The 15,279-nt window shown below is 35.7% G+C and overlaps 3 protein-coding genes across 5 annotated transcripts; 2 read left to right on the top strand and 1 right to left on the bottom strand.

Moving 5' to 3' along the window:
* On the bottom strand, positions 270-3,564 carry LOC109352029 (protein SAD1/UNC-84 domain protein 1-like). Of its 2 annotated transcripts, XM_019593799.1 has the most exons (3): positions 2,810-3,564; positions 2,112-2,683; positions 270-800 (listed from the first exon to the last, which is right to left on the bottom strand). In XM_019593799.1, exons 1-3 carry the CDS (start codon positions 3,234-3,236, stop codon positions 498-500), a joined length of 1,302 nt encoding a protein of 433 aa, XP_019449344.1. In that variant the 5' UTR covers positions 3,237-3,564; the 3' UTR covers positions 270-497. The 2 variants fall into 2 exon arrangements, with proteins under 2 accessions (XP_019449344.1, XP_019449343.1); XM_019593798.1 differs by having other exon boundaries at positions 2,112-3,439.
* LOC109353040 (cation/H(+) antiporter 15-like) lies at positions 5,771-9,015 on the top strand. Its single transcript, XM_019595227.1, has 3 exons — positions 5,771-5,989; positions 6,251-7,261; positions 7,744-9,015. Exons 1-3 carry the CDS (start codon positions 5,783-5,785, stop codon positions 9,007-9,009), a joined length of 2,484 nt encoding a protein of 827 aa, XP_019450772.1. The 5' UTR covers positions 5,771-5,782; the 3' UTR covers positions 9,010-9,015.
* On the top strand, positions 10,025-14,132 carry LOC109352028. Of its 2 annotated transcripts, none has more exons than XM_019593795.1 (6): positions 10,025-10,220; positions 10,453-10,748; positions 11,343-11,994; positions 12,096-12,295; positions 12,378-12,622; positions 12,826-14,132. In XM_019593795.1, exons 2-6 carry the CDS (start codon positions 10,480-10,482, stop codon positions 13,617-13,619), a joined length of 2,160 nt encoding a protein of 719 aa, XP_019449340.1. In that variant the 5' UTR covers positions 10,025-10,220; positions 10,453-10,479; the 3' UTR covers positions 13,620-14,132. The 2 variants fall into 2 exon arrangements, with proteins under 2 accessions (XP_019449340.1, XP_019449342.1); XM_019593797.1 differs by lacking the exon at positions 10,025-10,220 and adding an exon at positions 10,923-11,025 and having other exon boundaries at positions 10,651-10,748.

Here is a 15,279-nt window from a genome sequence, read left to right as displayed (position 1 = left end):
ATAGCTTTTCTTTCTCCATAGCCAATAACAAGAAATCAAAACTTATATGTGCGAAAAGCCTGAAAGCCTACTACGTATAGGGGAGGAATCATAACACATTTTGTGAAAAAAAGATCATCACTTCAATGCTCAACTAATAAATGATAATAATGAGATCATCACATCAATGCTCATATTTCATTAAATCACTAATTTGCAAACAGATCATTATTTGGATATTCATGTATAAGAATAAATTCTATGCACTATATACAATGCAAACAGATATAGCTTGAATTTTGGTTGGTATTCCTCATCAAATAATGAATTTCAAAAAAGATAAAACAGTGATTCCAAATGCATCTGCCTAATTCAGAAAACATACACTAAATACAAAATCCATTAGAAGTAGCAGTAAGAAGGTAAATACATCTATCTGGTAACAGCAGGGTCCATGACTTCCTATCCTATATCTAAACAAATTAATATTGGACAATTACATGAATACTGAGATGACATTAAGACTGCAATGCCATCAAAGAAGCTAAGTCCGGCTCATGACCATGAACTCTGAAGCGATATATACAAGTATGTGGGCTTCCATGGTTTGATGTAAAGTCGAGCCTCACTGTGTCTATGAGACCAGAACCAGTAGAATTTAGCACATTGAAAGTTTGAGCTTTGCTCTTCTCGAGGTCGTATGTAAATTCTACTACAAGATACATATTTTCAGTATCAATCAGAGCATCGGTATTACGCCCCTGCAGCCAACCAGATACCCTGCAGTCTTTGGGAGCACTCGATCTGTCATATGCAACATTCTGTTGAAAAAATTAAATATCAGTACTACAACTATCAGCGATATTTTATCCCCTTTTTGGTCCAATCAGTAATCAATCTTAAAACATATCATGCCAAGCAAAAGCAGATAATGAGAAATCAAAATCGGCATACCCATAATGTCTTTTATCCACTTCTCAAACTGATTAATGAATGGAAAACAAAAAGTAATTGAATCTTATCTAATATCTATAAAAGCATACAGGAAATTATTAATTCAATAATACAGATATCTATTAAAATGTAAAATGTAGAGGAAACTATAAATGAAGAAAAGAGCTGAAAAGATGGTTGAGCAGAAGCAAGGGAGAAGATACAGCTTGAAAACAGGCGACGTAGCACTAGCATATATTTAACCTTATTTTCTCTTATATATCTCATAAGAATAACTTATTGCTCTCAGAAAACTAGGAGAAGCTATAGTTAGTCCTTCTCTAATTTAGTTTCTAGTGTCTACAAATGGATACAATAAATGGTAAAAGTTTGACAAGTGCTAAAGGCCGCCATCAAGAGTCATAAAATTACCACTTAAAGTTAATTATGAAACCCGAGGGGAAAACATGAAAGCCATTTAAAACTAAATCGCATGCCAATGTGGCAATTAACAGAAATGAGAGCTTAATCTAGCACCAGCACTGCATTCTTTCAACAGGTAAACTAGTTCAATGAGGCTGACTTTTGTTTCAACATCCACACAAGGAGAGACAAGCAAAGGAAAGAAGTAGAATAGAAAGGAAAGACAACAATGAACATTAATCGGTCTCCCATATTCTGAAAGATGAAAACAATGTTTCATTTACTGAATAACATGCCTTAAAACTCATCCCACCATGAAATCATACATGTAACTATTTAATTGAATTATCCAATCATGATGAAACACCCAATTTTGTCTTAGCCTATTTTACATAGTAGAGCGAGAGAAAATGGCCCATTAATTGCTTCTTTTATCATAAGCTTTTATTTTAAAAATCCAGCCATATATGGTCATCCCCAATCCCTAACAATTACTTTAATCATAAATCGTCACATCTAGCACCCTAAGTACAAGAATAAAATCCGGCATCTTCTACAAACCACAACAATAAGACAACTAAAGGCCAAAACTTATCAATTATAAACTACTTGAACGAATTGACACATATGGGTATCACAAAAATAAACTTAATTCAGAGCACATCATGCAAATTGCCACCATCAGAAAGTATGCATGCATATAATAAAAAACACATCAAAGAGTTCATACTAACAGGTTGCCATGCAAATAGCAATTTTTAGAATAAAGCCATTACCTTTGCAACATGTTCCAATGTGACAGCCTCCGGAATGATGGCTGTGCGTAACTTAATCTGAACAAATCCACTGCTACCCTTCAATGGAAAACACTGCCCGGGCTCACCAAAACTCGGTTTCAACATCCTTTCAGCATTATGGTGGACACCATTTGTGGCAGCAGACATGAACCAGTCCCCCCACCTCGTATCAAACGGCTCCGAATGCTTCACCACTCTTGCTCCACCGCTGGCAAGAGCATAGTCCACCCTCCCAAGCCCATCAGCAGCATACTTCTCAAGCTCCTTCTCAATCATTCCTCTTGCAATCTCCCTTATCTCATCCAAACCCCCGACGTTACTCTCATTTCCCTTCGCATTTTTCAAACCCTCGAAAATCTTCTCAAACTCTTCCTTTGATAACCAATCTTCTGTCTTCAACTCATTCAAATACCTCTCCAATTCATCATTCTTGGCCTCCAATTTCTTCAACCCAGATTCCAAAATTGCACCTTTCTCATCGATTTTATCACTTAACTCCTTCCTCAATCCTCCAACCTCATCCACAATCTTCTTATTCACCACCTCGACTTGCACCTGAACCATCTTCGCCGTCCTTTTCAATGACCCCTCCATGTCCGAAATTCGCCCTTCGATATCAAACAACCCCACATTATCCCCGGAAACACCATCACCGGATTTCAACGCCAGCCTCCGAATCAATTGAACCAAACCCAAAAGCACGACAATGAGCGCGAAATTCTTCGCGAAAATGCTCAGCACCGTAGTCCACCGCGCCTTCTCGGCCTTCCCATTGGGCTTCCGCGTCCTCCGTGTTGCCAAGCCATTCGAATTGGGGCCACCGGCAATGACACCATTAACAGAAGATTTCTTTGCCGGTGTCAAATCCTTGGCAGATCTTTCAAGAACCGCCTCACCTCGGATCGAGTGATGGCTGATGTCACGGGCATTTCCGGCGGAGGTGGGATTTCTACCTTCACCGGCGCCGGAAGTGGCGGCAGGCGTAGATAGAGCGGAGTCGACGGGGAGGAGTTCGATGTTGGTGGAGGTTGTCTTCTCGGTGGCGACGACGGCCCTCCGACGCGCAGCGGAGGGGTTGGCCGCCGTGATAGAGACGGTTGACATCGGAATGGGTGAGAAGCGGTGAATTGAAATAAGAAGAAGAAAATATGTAAATGTTGGAAACCCTAATTGTGTGGTGTTGAAGAAGAAAAGAGTCAGAGTGAGAAAAGAAAAGAAAAGAATTGAATAGAAAATGTTAAGAAGAAGGATTGAAAGAATAGAAATAAGTGATAGGGATGAAGAGACACAGACACTAATTGGTTTCTTTCGTTCTTTTTGATTTGGACCGAACGACGCGACTAACCAGTGCGTGGTTCGGAAATCAGATTCATCTCTTCATTCACGTACTAGGGCCTAACCTACCCTTCTTTTGGGCCCACATATTTCAACTTACTATTCATTAAAACTGATAGATGAAGTTTATGATATAAATGGCTTGATTAGACCAAGATTATTGGATCCAAATTAACCAATTGGTACAAATTTCACCATCAAATTTCAAGGACTGAATATGTGGTAGAGGTTTACCATATATCATATGTGTCCAAGTATATGTTGGGTTTTTTAAGTGAGAAAAAATTGTATGTACTAATAGTGTAAGAGTTTTTTACACTATCACTATATCATTTATATTTAATCAATATTGACATTTAAATATAAGTAACAAAAATGAATGATAAATTATATATTGCTTGTATACTAACAATACATAGACATTATACTTTTTTATAATTACAAGATCACAATTGATATTTTTTGATCTAGTAGATAAGTTTTTGTAATCTTATGAATCAAATTGATGTTTTCCAAAATCCCTCTAGAATTTTTCTAAACTACATTGAAGCAGTGAAACTTAAAATAATAATTCATCAGACCAACATGAAAATATAAAACATGCACCTATTTGAAACAAACTAATATAGCTACTTAAAAACATTGTTAAAGGGTGTGTGACAAGAAGAGTTTAATTTTTTAAGCTTCTCATTCAGATAATCTAAATAATCATATTACTACTATATTTAGAACAAGAGCATTAGATGTGAAGGTGTTTTTGGTTAATGTAGTATTAATGAGTACCACTCGCGTTTATCCATACAATAAGGTTGCAATGTCGCGAAGCAGATCTGTTTTCCAAAAAAGTGTTGGTCCAAGTAGCCAAGGCTCACTAGGAATCAAGGACTGGTAGTGCTGTAGCCTGTGATCCCTCCACTGTTGAGAGCAGAAGGTAGTCGCTGCTCTGTGAAGCCAGCCTCACGCTGTGCCCTCCATTCTAGGAATCATGAAGCTTTTGCCTTAGCATAAGCTCCATGGCTCAACTCTCAACTTGGAGTGGGCAAGCCAACCAAATGCACAAACCAATCCATCCTAGCAAGCCAAAGCAATGTCCCAACACCCTATTGCCCCCACTTGGGTTACAAGCTGGTGTTACCCAACTCGGCAAACACTCATGCTTGTCACAGGTTTATAAACGTTAAATTGTTACATATTCTGGAAGATGTGGGACTAGAAAAGCATTACTGAACTCATATGTTAATTTATAGACATTGATGAAAGATTGATCCAATATGGTTCACTCCTCAGTCCTCACCATGGGGAACATGTAGTTGCAGTAGTAGTAGTAACACCGTTCAAATAAATAATTTTTTTTGTAGATGGTGAATGGTGATGGTCTTTATTCTCATATTTATTAACTATTTAGTTTAATCTTCTTACTTTTAGTATAGAGTGAGAATAATGCTTAACGTTTTTTTACCTACATATTCTCTAATTTTTATAACCTCAATTCGTGTTAAGTATTCATTCCACGTCCATGTATATACCAGGTAATTGAATTAAACATATTATGCAAGTTAAGGATATTACGCTCAAAGTTCCTATAATATGCTTAGCATGTATGAACACGAATCAACCAAGCTAGCTCATAAGCTTCTCAGATGCTTTATAAACACTGATCTGTTTCATGTTCCTTGGATGATTTGCACAAGTAAATAATACTTTTTTCTCTCAATATAGTTAACCTTTGTTGTTTAGTGCACCTTCTTAGAAATAAAAATTCAAATAAATTCACCACCTTTTGAATTATATGTATTTTTTCTATCCATTTATATTTTTTAATTTTGTATGATATATAATAAAACGAGTAACCGAAAAATTAGTTGTGATGTCTAGTAATAGTAATTAACTAATTTAGGTTAAAAGATTGATGATGGGTAAACAAAGACAACCTTGTAACTTACAACTTGTAACGTTAGAATGGGCAATAAAACAACTCATAACAGATATAGGAATTAGTAATTCCATATGGTATAACAATAAGATCACTAAAGGTGTTTAAAATTCTTAACTAGAAATGAGAAAAGTAGTTACAAATTTGTAACAAGAAATTATTTCAACAGAATCCAGTAACAATCAATGACATCAATTCACCAACGAAATGTACCCAAACTGAATTCAAAAGAACACTAAGACATGGCTGTTTTTGTTGTCTTCTATATATACATTCATTCCCTTTATGATAAAGTTTCATTACATGACAAAGGTGTCTAACTTATAGTATCACATTGGTATCAATTGATATCACATTGCAAATCATCAAAAGAAAGGGAGCTATGACAGTGAAAGGTCCCAAGCTTTCTGAGCAAGGATGGTACAGTTTGACTATATCCAATCCCAATGATATATGGAAAAGTCAAAATGTTCTAACATCCCAAGTTACTACCTTTGCATCCCAAGTTGCTTTCGTTTTGTTCACAACTCGGTTTATATACTACATTCTCAGACCCCTCAATCAACCTCTCATTGTTATTCAAATTATTGTATGTGTTTACAAGTTTGTTTCCATATTTGACATCTGAACTATGTTATAATTCAAGATTATTATGTATATTGTATAGTATTCAAGAAAGCACAGACATACATCGATATTAGACACAACTCATAACGTATTCTATAACATTTCTTTTGTCTTTCCCATGCATATTTGTGCTTCCTTGTTAGTTACACTTACATAATATTTTCTTCATATATTGAGCATTTTTACCATTATGATTAATTTGTGGTGTAACTAATCTTAATAGGTAGGTTGCTTAATGAGTCCAGACATTCTTGGGAAATATGATCTTTTTCAGAAACTCTTCCCTTTATCCTCAGTCATATCTAGTGAATCTATAGCACATGTGGGACTTATTTATTATGTCTTCCTCATTGGTTTGGACATGAACTTGGACACTATCCTAAAAGCGCGAAAGAAAGTTATAAGCATTGCTCTTGCTGGTACTTTCATTCCAATGGCAATGGGGGCTGGCATATATACTCTGCTTCACATTTATGGCAACGATGATCTTGATTTCTCTGGTACATACAAGACAGGTGGTGCCTATTTGTTCTGGACCTTACCTTATAGTATCACAGGTTTTCCTATCCTAGCTCACATCCTTGCAGACCTCAAGCTTCTCTATACAGGTTTAGGAAAAGTGGCCTTAACAGTAGCAATGATCAGTGACTTCTATAACTGGGTCATGTTTTCTTTGTTGACTCCATTTGCTACTCATAGTAATTTATCTTCAGCCATATACTCACTGCTTTGCACCATAGCCTTTTTCCTATTTCTCTTCTTCGTGCTACGACCTTTTTTGGTGACGCTAATAGTGCGCAAGACCATTCAAGACGAGTGGGACGACTATCAGTTGCTATATGTAGTCATGGGAGCTTTTGCTTGTGCACTTGTCACAGATGTACTTGGGTCACATCCTATTATGGGGGCTCTAGTGTATGGTATATTGATACCTCGCGGGAAATTTACAACTATGCTGATAGAGAGATCAGAGGACTTTGTAACCAATTATCTGGTACCCTTGTTCTTCTTTGGTTGTGGCATGAGACTGAGATTTAGTCATATTTTTGAAGGAGGAAATTGGATGGTTGTGCTGGCAGTTGTGTTCTTCTCATGCATCCCCAAGATTTTAAGCACTGTAATAGCAACCTACTTCTTAGGTATGACTATTCGTGACGGCGTGGCTCTTGGACTACTCATGAACACCAAAGGGATGTTAGCAGTAATAATGCTCAACATTGGCTTGGACAAACAGGTATTAACTAGCTCCATAAATATATAATTACTTTTCTACTTTCTTTCCATTCTAAGTTAGATTAAAAGAAGTATCATACATATTAAAAGAAAATCCTTTGGTAGGTTATTCTACACTAAAACATATAACAAACAATTAAACAGGTATGCAATGATGGTGTACAACTTTTTACACAGACATCTACTAATATTTTGACATCCATGCTTTTATTTTAATGATTAAGAGATAGAAATAGCAAAAATGTTGCTTTATTAAAATATCAATGGTTGTGAATGTAAACTGAAAAAACAAAGCAAGTTGCTTTAAATGTAATTTTGGTTATTTAATTTCATGTATGAAGCCTGACTAATAACATATTCTAGATCATGTAGTTGACTCTACCTACATATGAAACATGTTTTTTAGTGTTGTTGATGAATATTTCTCAGATTGTTCATGATTACTCCAATTATAGTTACTAACTAGCTCCTTTTCTCTCTCAGATTCTGAGTCACGGGTCCTTCACAACTTTACTGCTAGCTGTTTTAGTAATGACTCTAATGGTGCCTCTTATCATCAATGCCATATACAAGCCAAGAAAGCGATATGCGCAAAACAAGCTAAGAACTATACAGAATTTAAAGGTTGATGCAGAGCTCAAAGTTTTGGCTTGTGTCTATAACACTCGCCACGCCAAGGGAATGATCAACCTTTTAGAAGCATGCAATTCCATTAAAGTTTCCCCTTTACATGTGTTTGCTGTTCTACTCATTGAACATACTGGAAATGCCACTGCCCTTCTGGCTGCTCATATAGAACAACCACATCACCAACAAGAAGCATCACAAGCCCTCACCAAAGCACAAGAGGATATGGAAAACATTGCTAGTGATTTTCAATCATATGTGCAGGAAAATAATAATAACAACACTAAAGCAGATACCCTAGTTGCAGTGTCTTCTTATTCAACCATTCATGAAGATTTATTCAGCTTAGCACAAGAGAAACAAACAACTTTTATCCTCCTTCCTTTCCACAAACACTTAAGCTTAGAAGGTTTTCTAGAGTCAACAAATAATGCATATAAGAATGTAAACCAAAATGTCATGGGAAATGCACCTTGTTCTGTTGGAATCTTTGTTGATCGCGGTCTAGGGTCATTGTTCAAATTAGACTTGCGTGTCCTTGTCATATTTATCGGCGGACCCGATGACCGTGAAGCCTTAGCTGTTGGTTGGAGAATGTCAAAGCATCAAGGGATACAACTTTCAATGGTAAGGATTATTTTGTTAGGGAAAGCTGCTGAAGTGGAACAATCATCAGATACCAAAAATAATGGACTAATGTCTGCATCACTAGACAATGAAAAACAAAAAGAGTTGGATGATGAGTATGTTAGTTCATTTAGACTAAAAGCAGTGAACAATGAGGATTCTATAAGTTACTTAGAAAAAGAAGTAAATTCAAGTGAGGATATTACAAAAGTGCTTAAAGAATTGGACAAACTTGGATTTGATTTATACATTGTAGGACAAGGGATGGGTAGGGACTATATCATCTTATCAAATTTGTTGAAATGGGCTGATTGCCCTGAACTTGGAGTTATAGGGGACATAATAGCATCAAATAATTTTTCTTCAACTTCTTCACTTCTTGTTGTACAACAATATGGGTTTGGTGGAATGGTATTTCAGGCTAAAAATCACCATCCTGATGAAATTAGTGCAGATAATGATGCCTCTGAGGAGGTTTCTGTGAAGGTAGAATAGCTTCATACATTCATAAGGGTATTGCTTATGTAAAGAAGGAAAAAGGGATATCATTTGTTGAAGTAGGAAAAAGTTTTGGTGTATTGTTGGAGAATGAAAATAGAGTAAATGAAAATACAATCATTCATTTCTAATTTATGTGCTCAAACAAAAATCATCACTAATTTATTACAAGGTAATAAACTAATATACTAACATGCTTCCATAATTCTCTTACAAATATATTTTATCATTCTTAAGTTTTCTATCACTCTTCATTTTCATTCTTTTTTATTCTATCTCTTTAATTTAGTGTTTATCAATGCTCAAAAATCAAGAATGACTCATTAGCTAACTTTAAAACATGTAAAACGTGATATTTTTTTCAAAAATAGTAAACAGATACATCTGATTCCTATGTTTTGATTTACAATTTACAAATTAGAACTAGATAAAATTGTTAAGGGACCAAAATAAAGTTTTTCCTTCCTCAAACAATGTTTTAAGAGAATTTAGGACAATTTTATATCCATTCATAAAAAGTCATAAAAATAAGAGAAAGAAATCAAAATTGCTCCTTGAAAAAAATTAAAGTACCTTACTTATTGAATTTTTTTAAAGTATCTTACTTATTGAAAAAAATCACATTATAATTTAGTACTTGAAAAATAAAGTCATGAATTAGTCCCTAAAACTTCTTACATGAAACTATTTGGTATTTTAAAATTCTTATTTATTTAAAATTTAACTCATATATTATTTTTTAATTATCAAATATATTTATTATTCTATAAGTAAAAACTTAATTTTTTTATGTGTATGCTTGTATCTTCTAAGAAATGTCACTGAATTGAATGAAATCAATTTTTTTCATAAACCAATTTATCACTTTGAAAAGATTTGGGACCAACTCATAACTTTATTGTTTGAGAGACAAATCTATTTTATAAATAAAATTTGAAAAAATATATTCTATTACTTCATTTTTTTGATGTACCAAAAAAGAGAAATAGATAAGAGGTGTCGTTTCCCTATGTTAGGATGTGTCGTTTTTTGCCCTAACTTCCACCTTGCATCCCATTCCTCATTCTTCGCCTTTCTTTGGTGTCTGATTCGCCAAAACCATTCATTTTTATTCTAAAACCCAAAACCCTTTCTTCTCTTATGCTTCTTGTTCCAAACCCACCACTACAAACACACGTATCCATCTCCTCAATATTTCAACAAACAGGGTATGCCCTTCAATTTTTAATCTTTGTTTGAATTCCTTCTAGTTTAGTTGCTCAGAACTATGAATCCCTTATCAAAATCAAGTCTTTAACTACTTATCTCAAATGGGTCATTTTATATGTTTGTTTCATTGTCTATTTATGCTTCAACAATATTATCATGTGTCTTTCATTGCCTGTTTATGCTTCAACAATATTATTATACGTTTGTTTCATTGTCTTTTATTCAATATAGGAAGGAAACTCTGGCTTTGTTGTGGACATGGCAATAGTTGAATCAGTGAGGAAGGTCCCTTTGCAAGACCCATCTGAGGAGGAGTTCTGTGCTTCTGATTTGACTTGGACCAAGCTTGGAAATGCTGAGCACCATGATGAGGTTGCCCTTATTCCCTATGACCGAGTTGATGCTTTTATAATCGGTGAATGCTCTAATGTTGAGTGCCCAACTCGCTTCCATATCGAGAGAACAAAGAAACGAGTTATTGGTAGCTTGAAGGAGTACAAGGATGATGAGTATCTTGAGTACAGGAAGTAAGTTTTTGTTATGCCTCTTATCACACTCCATTCAAAATAGATTTTATTTGTTTTTTTTTTCTAAATTTATTTTCTCTTCGGTGTATTTGAACAGAAGATTGTTAGACATTTGGAACGTTTGTTTTAATTTTCTAGTATTTTTTCTGCTTGTTTGTTACTTTTTAAATTTAGTTTATTTTTGGAGAGGGGAGCTTGGCGCATTGATTAAAGTTGTTGCTATGTGACAAGGAGGTCATAGGTTCGAGTCATGGAATCAGCCACTTGCAAATGCAAGGTAAGGCTGCCTACTATATAGACTCACATAGTGGGCCGAAACCTTCCCTGGACACTGTGCACAGCAAAAGCTCTAAAGCACTTTTACCCTTTTAATGTATTTTCTAAAAGAGAGTTTGAACCTGAAAGTGTGAAATCAAAATTCTCTTTTATAAAATATTGATACTTGTTAAGTTCCCTAATGATAATTACCATTTTCATGTTGTTTTCTGGGGTTTGCAATCAACATCAGACTAGCAAACAAATTTAAAACCTAAGTGGTGCGCAGTCAGGATTCTGATAGACATGTTGTAAAGTTGAAGTGTTTTTTTTTTGTAGGTACTGGTGCTCATTTGGCCCAGAAAATTATGGGGAAGGTGGAGGTATATTGCCTAGTCGAAGGCATCGACTTAATACTCGTAATCGTGCTGCTAGACCGCAATCAATGCGTGGTTGCACTTGTCATTTCGTTGTCAAACGTCTTTATGCTCGTCCATCACTTGCTCTTATTATATACAAGGAGAGGCGCCACATTAACATGTCTGGTTTTGTATGCCATGGACCACTAGATAGAGATGCCATTGGTCCAGGTGCCAAAAAAATTCCATACATATGTAATGAAATTCAGCAGCAAACTATGTCCATGATTTATCTGGGCATTCCAGAAGAGAATATCTTGGAGAAACACATTGAAGGAATTGAGCGGTATTGCGGTTCAAACTCCAAAGTTAATAGTCTTGCCTCTCAGTATGTTCATAAGCTAGGGATGATTATCAAAAGGTCTACCCATGAGCTGGATTTAGATGATCAAGCTAGCATCAGTATGTGGGTTGAGCGTAATAGAAAGTCTGTGTTTTTTCATCAGGATACTTCAGAGTCACACCCTTTCATCTTGGGGATCCAAACAGAATGGCAGTTGCAACAAATGGTCCGTTTTGGTCATCGCAGTATTGTTGCAGCAGACTCAACCTTTGGCATAAAGAGACTTAAAGTATTGTTTTTTCCCCTTCAAACTTGACTTTTATGTTATGCTAGATCTAAAATAAGACAGCTATGTCAGTCGGCCTAATAGTTATCTTTTCATATGAGCAGTATCCCTTGTTCACATTAGTTGTTTTTGATTCAAGACAACATGCACTTCCTGTCGCATGGGTCATTACGCGTAGCTTTGCAAAGCCTGATATGTCTAAGTGGCTGAAAGCTTTAATTGATCAAGCTCGTAGTGTTGAACCAGGCTGGAGAGCCAGTGGATTTTTAATTGATGATGCTGCAGTTGAAATTGATCTTTTCAGGCAAGATTTATTGCTTTATAAAAGAATTTGGTTTAAAATTCTATGATTATGTATAATTTTCTTGTACCGACTGCTTTTACAGAGAGATATTTGGATGTCCTGTCCTCTTTTCACTATGGCGTGTCCGTAGATCGTGGCTAAGGAATATTGTTAAGAAATGCAGTAATATTGAGGTTCAGCGGGAGATTTTTAAGCGTCTTGGCACAATAGTGTACAGTATTTGGGATGGTAGTAATCTATCACTTGCCTTGGAGCAATTTATGATGGATTTTGTTGACCAAACTGCTTTCATGGAATATTTCAGAGCATCCTGGGTGCCTAAGCTTGGTTAGATATTTCTCCTTTTCCCGATTTTGCATGCACATAAAAAATACTAGTTTCGCTGAAGAAATATTGGCATGCCCGCTTGAAAACTGTATATTACAAATGACGTCTTGAAAATTTAGCTTATGAGTTATGGGCTTACTCGGTTTGTCATTCATTTATTAACTTCATTTCTCATTGCCTTTCCTTTTCACTGTGTTGTGCAGAAATGTGGCTTTCAACAATGAGAAATTATCCATTAGCGAGCCAGGAAGCTTCTGGAGCATTAGAGTCATATCATGTTAAACTGAAAGCCAAACTTTTTGATGATTCACATCTTGGAGCACTGCAAAGAGTAGATTGGTTAGTCCACAAGTTAACAACTGAGTTGCATTCAAGCTACTGGCTTGACCGCTATGCTGATGAAAGTGATTCTTTCCAGAATGTGAAGGAAGAGTATATTGCTTCGACGTCATGGCATCGAGCACTTCAAATTCCCAACTTCGCCGTCACCTTGGATGATAAAGACCACCTCTTTGCCAAAGTTGTAAGCCAGAAAGACAGCAGCTTAACACATTTAGTGTGGAATCCGGGATCTGAATTTGCCTTCTGTGATTGTCTTTGGTCAATGCAAGGGAACCTTTGCAAACATGTCATCAAAGTAAACATGATTTGTGAAACCCTTCAAGGTTGTCAACCATCCATGTCTTTTCGGTCATTTGAAGAGACTTTGATGGATCTATGGAGAAAACCAGTGGATGATTCATTTGCATTGGATCTGTCGTTGGCTTGGACCCACCAGATGCTAGATCAAGTCCAAAAACTTGTTGAACTGAATAATTCTACTGATATTGGAACTGTAGTTAACAATATGCCTCTGAAATGGGTTTCCAAGAAAGGTAGAACCTACACTGGCAAACGGTCATCAACTTTGGCCCTTCCCCCTAATAACAGTAAAGCAAAAAGTTCGGTGGTGCATAAGAAGAATCGGAAACGGAAAAGACTGTCTCGATTAACATGACCAATTTGATTGGTAGCTGTGAAGTTTGATCTGGGATAACTCATGCAAACTGGATTTCATTTACGAAAATACTGCAACTTTTAAATATCGGGCTTTCTCCTTCTGTTGCCTCTTCATATCTTAAAATTTGCAGCATCAACCAAGTATAAGCATACATCCTATCCCATTGAAGATCGATTGTCACTATTATTATAATAGCATGCTTGGAAGTTGGAGATAAAATGGAGGAAATAAAAGCAATTCTGGTGAGCATGTTTTGTAGAGTTTTCAGATCTAGATATACTTTCAGTTTCAGGTGATCACCTGAGATAGAGTAGTTGTCAATTTTGCTTAAAAAATGGAAGCCATTGTTCAGCATTTAGCAATTTTTCTTCATTTTAATACAGACAAATGCTAGCACATTATTTTATTCTTTTTTTTACTTTGTACCCCTAATATGTTTAGAAATTGAAGTCCTTTCAAGTTCATTGCAGAAGATATATCATTACATGGATAAAGATATTTTCTTTTTCATATTGTGTTCCTTGGTTTACATATTATGTATATAGACTGATCAATGGAAATTAAGTTGCAAGATATATACATTAAATTAGTCATTGTTTTGAGTTTAGTTCTTTCACTAGCCTTATGTAATTCATGAGGGTATAGTTTGAAATGGCTAGTTGTAAATGCTTTCCAATCCTGGTATGGTCAAACTGGCAAAATCATCAACTTCATAAGCAACAAGTGAATTGAGTCTCCTCTTTAGCTTGTCTAGTGATTCCAATGTGTTGCCAAAACTTGTAGCAGTGATGGATGGCAGCACTGAGTTTTGGCTATTGAACACTGAGACAACACTGGCATCTTGACAACCATGGTTTACAATAAAGTGAAACAAACCCTTTAGGAAAACAAAAACATCACCCACAAAGATAATTTTGGTTTTTGGTATCAATAAATCCTGCAACCAATACAAAGATAATGCAACTTTACCAGGCCCTCCCCATCAATATCAGTTCCCTTCCATTGATTTATATGGCTTGCTTTTTTGGTGAAACTGCTAGTCATCACCCATAGCATTCAAGACAATGGTAGCAAAAGCGTGAGACATTATATTATTGAAGCTTTAATTATTGTATTTTCACTAAAATATTATTTACCTATGCCAGACAATAAAAATAAATACAAACCTTAGTACCTAAAAATACAATAACAAGAAAGGTCCATACACATTTATGAAAATGAGTGATATAAAATAGTATAAACAATACTTCAGTCACCAATAGAATAAAGACAAAGGATTATACTTGAACTATAGGGTCTGCCAGGCCCATGTTATAGTGCAACACATGAGCGACACTAAAGGAACCCAATAGCTTGCAAGCTATTGTAATGGCCCCTTCCCTTCAAAAAAGTAATTTAATATCATGTAGGTCAATAACCCACATATCAGATATTAAACTGATAAGAACAGATACTACACTTGATCTTAGCCAAAAGGCCGAGAAAGGTATGAATTATTTAATGGCTAATCTTCATTTTTATATTATACCAACCTTGTTCTGCTTCTTAACTCTACCAATGTGGGACTATGTGACTGCTTTCACTTGATACACTGTTGCATTCTATTAACTAGTACTACCCCATTTTCTTCATCCTAAAGAAGGGATAAAAGAGATGG

The sequence above is a fragment of the Lupinus angustifolius genome, chromosome LG07 (genome assembly GCF_001865875.1).
Source record: "Lupinus angustifolius cultivar Tanjil chromosome LG07, LupAngTanjil_v1.0, whole genome shotgun sequence".
Taxonomy (NCBI): domain Eukaryota; kingdom Viridiplantae; phylum Streptophyta; class Magnoliopsida; order Fabales; family Fabaceae; genus Lupinus; species Lupinus angustifolius.
The sequence above is the reverse complement of the archived record's forward strand: the minus strand, read 5'-3'. Positions and strand labels throughout refer to the sequence as shown.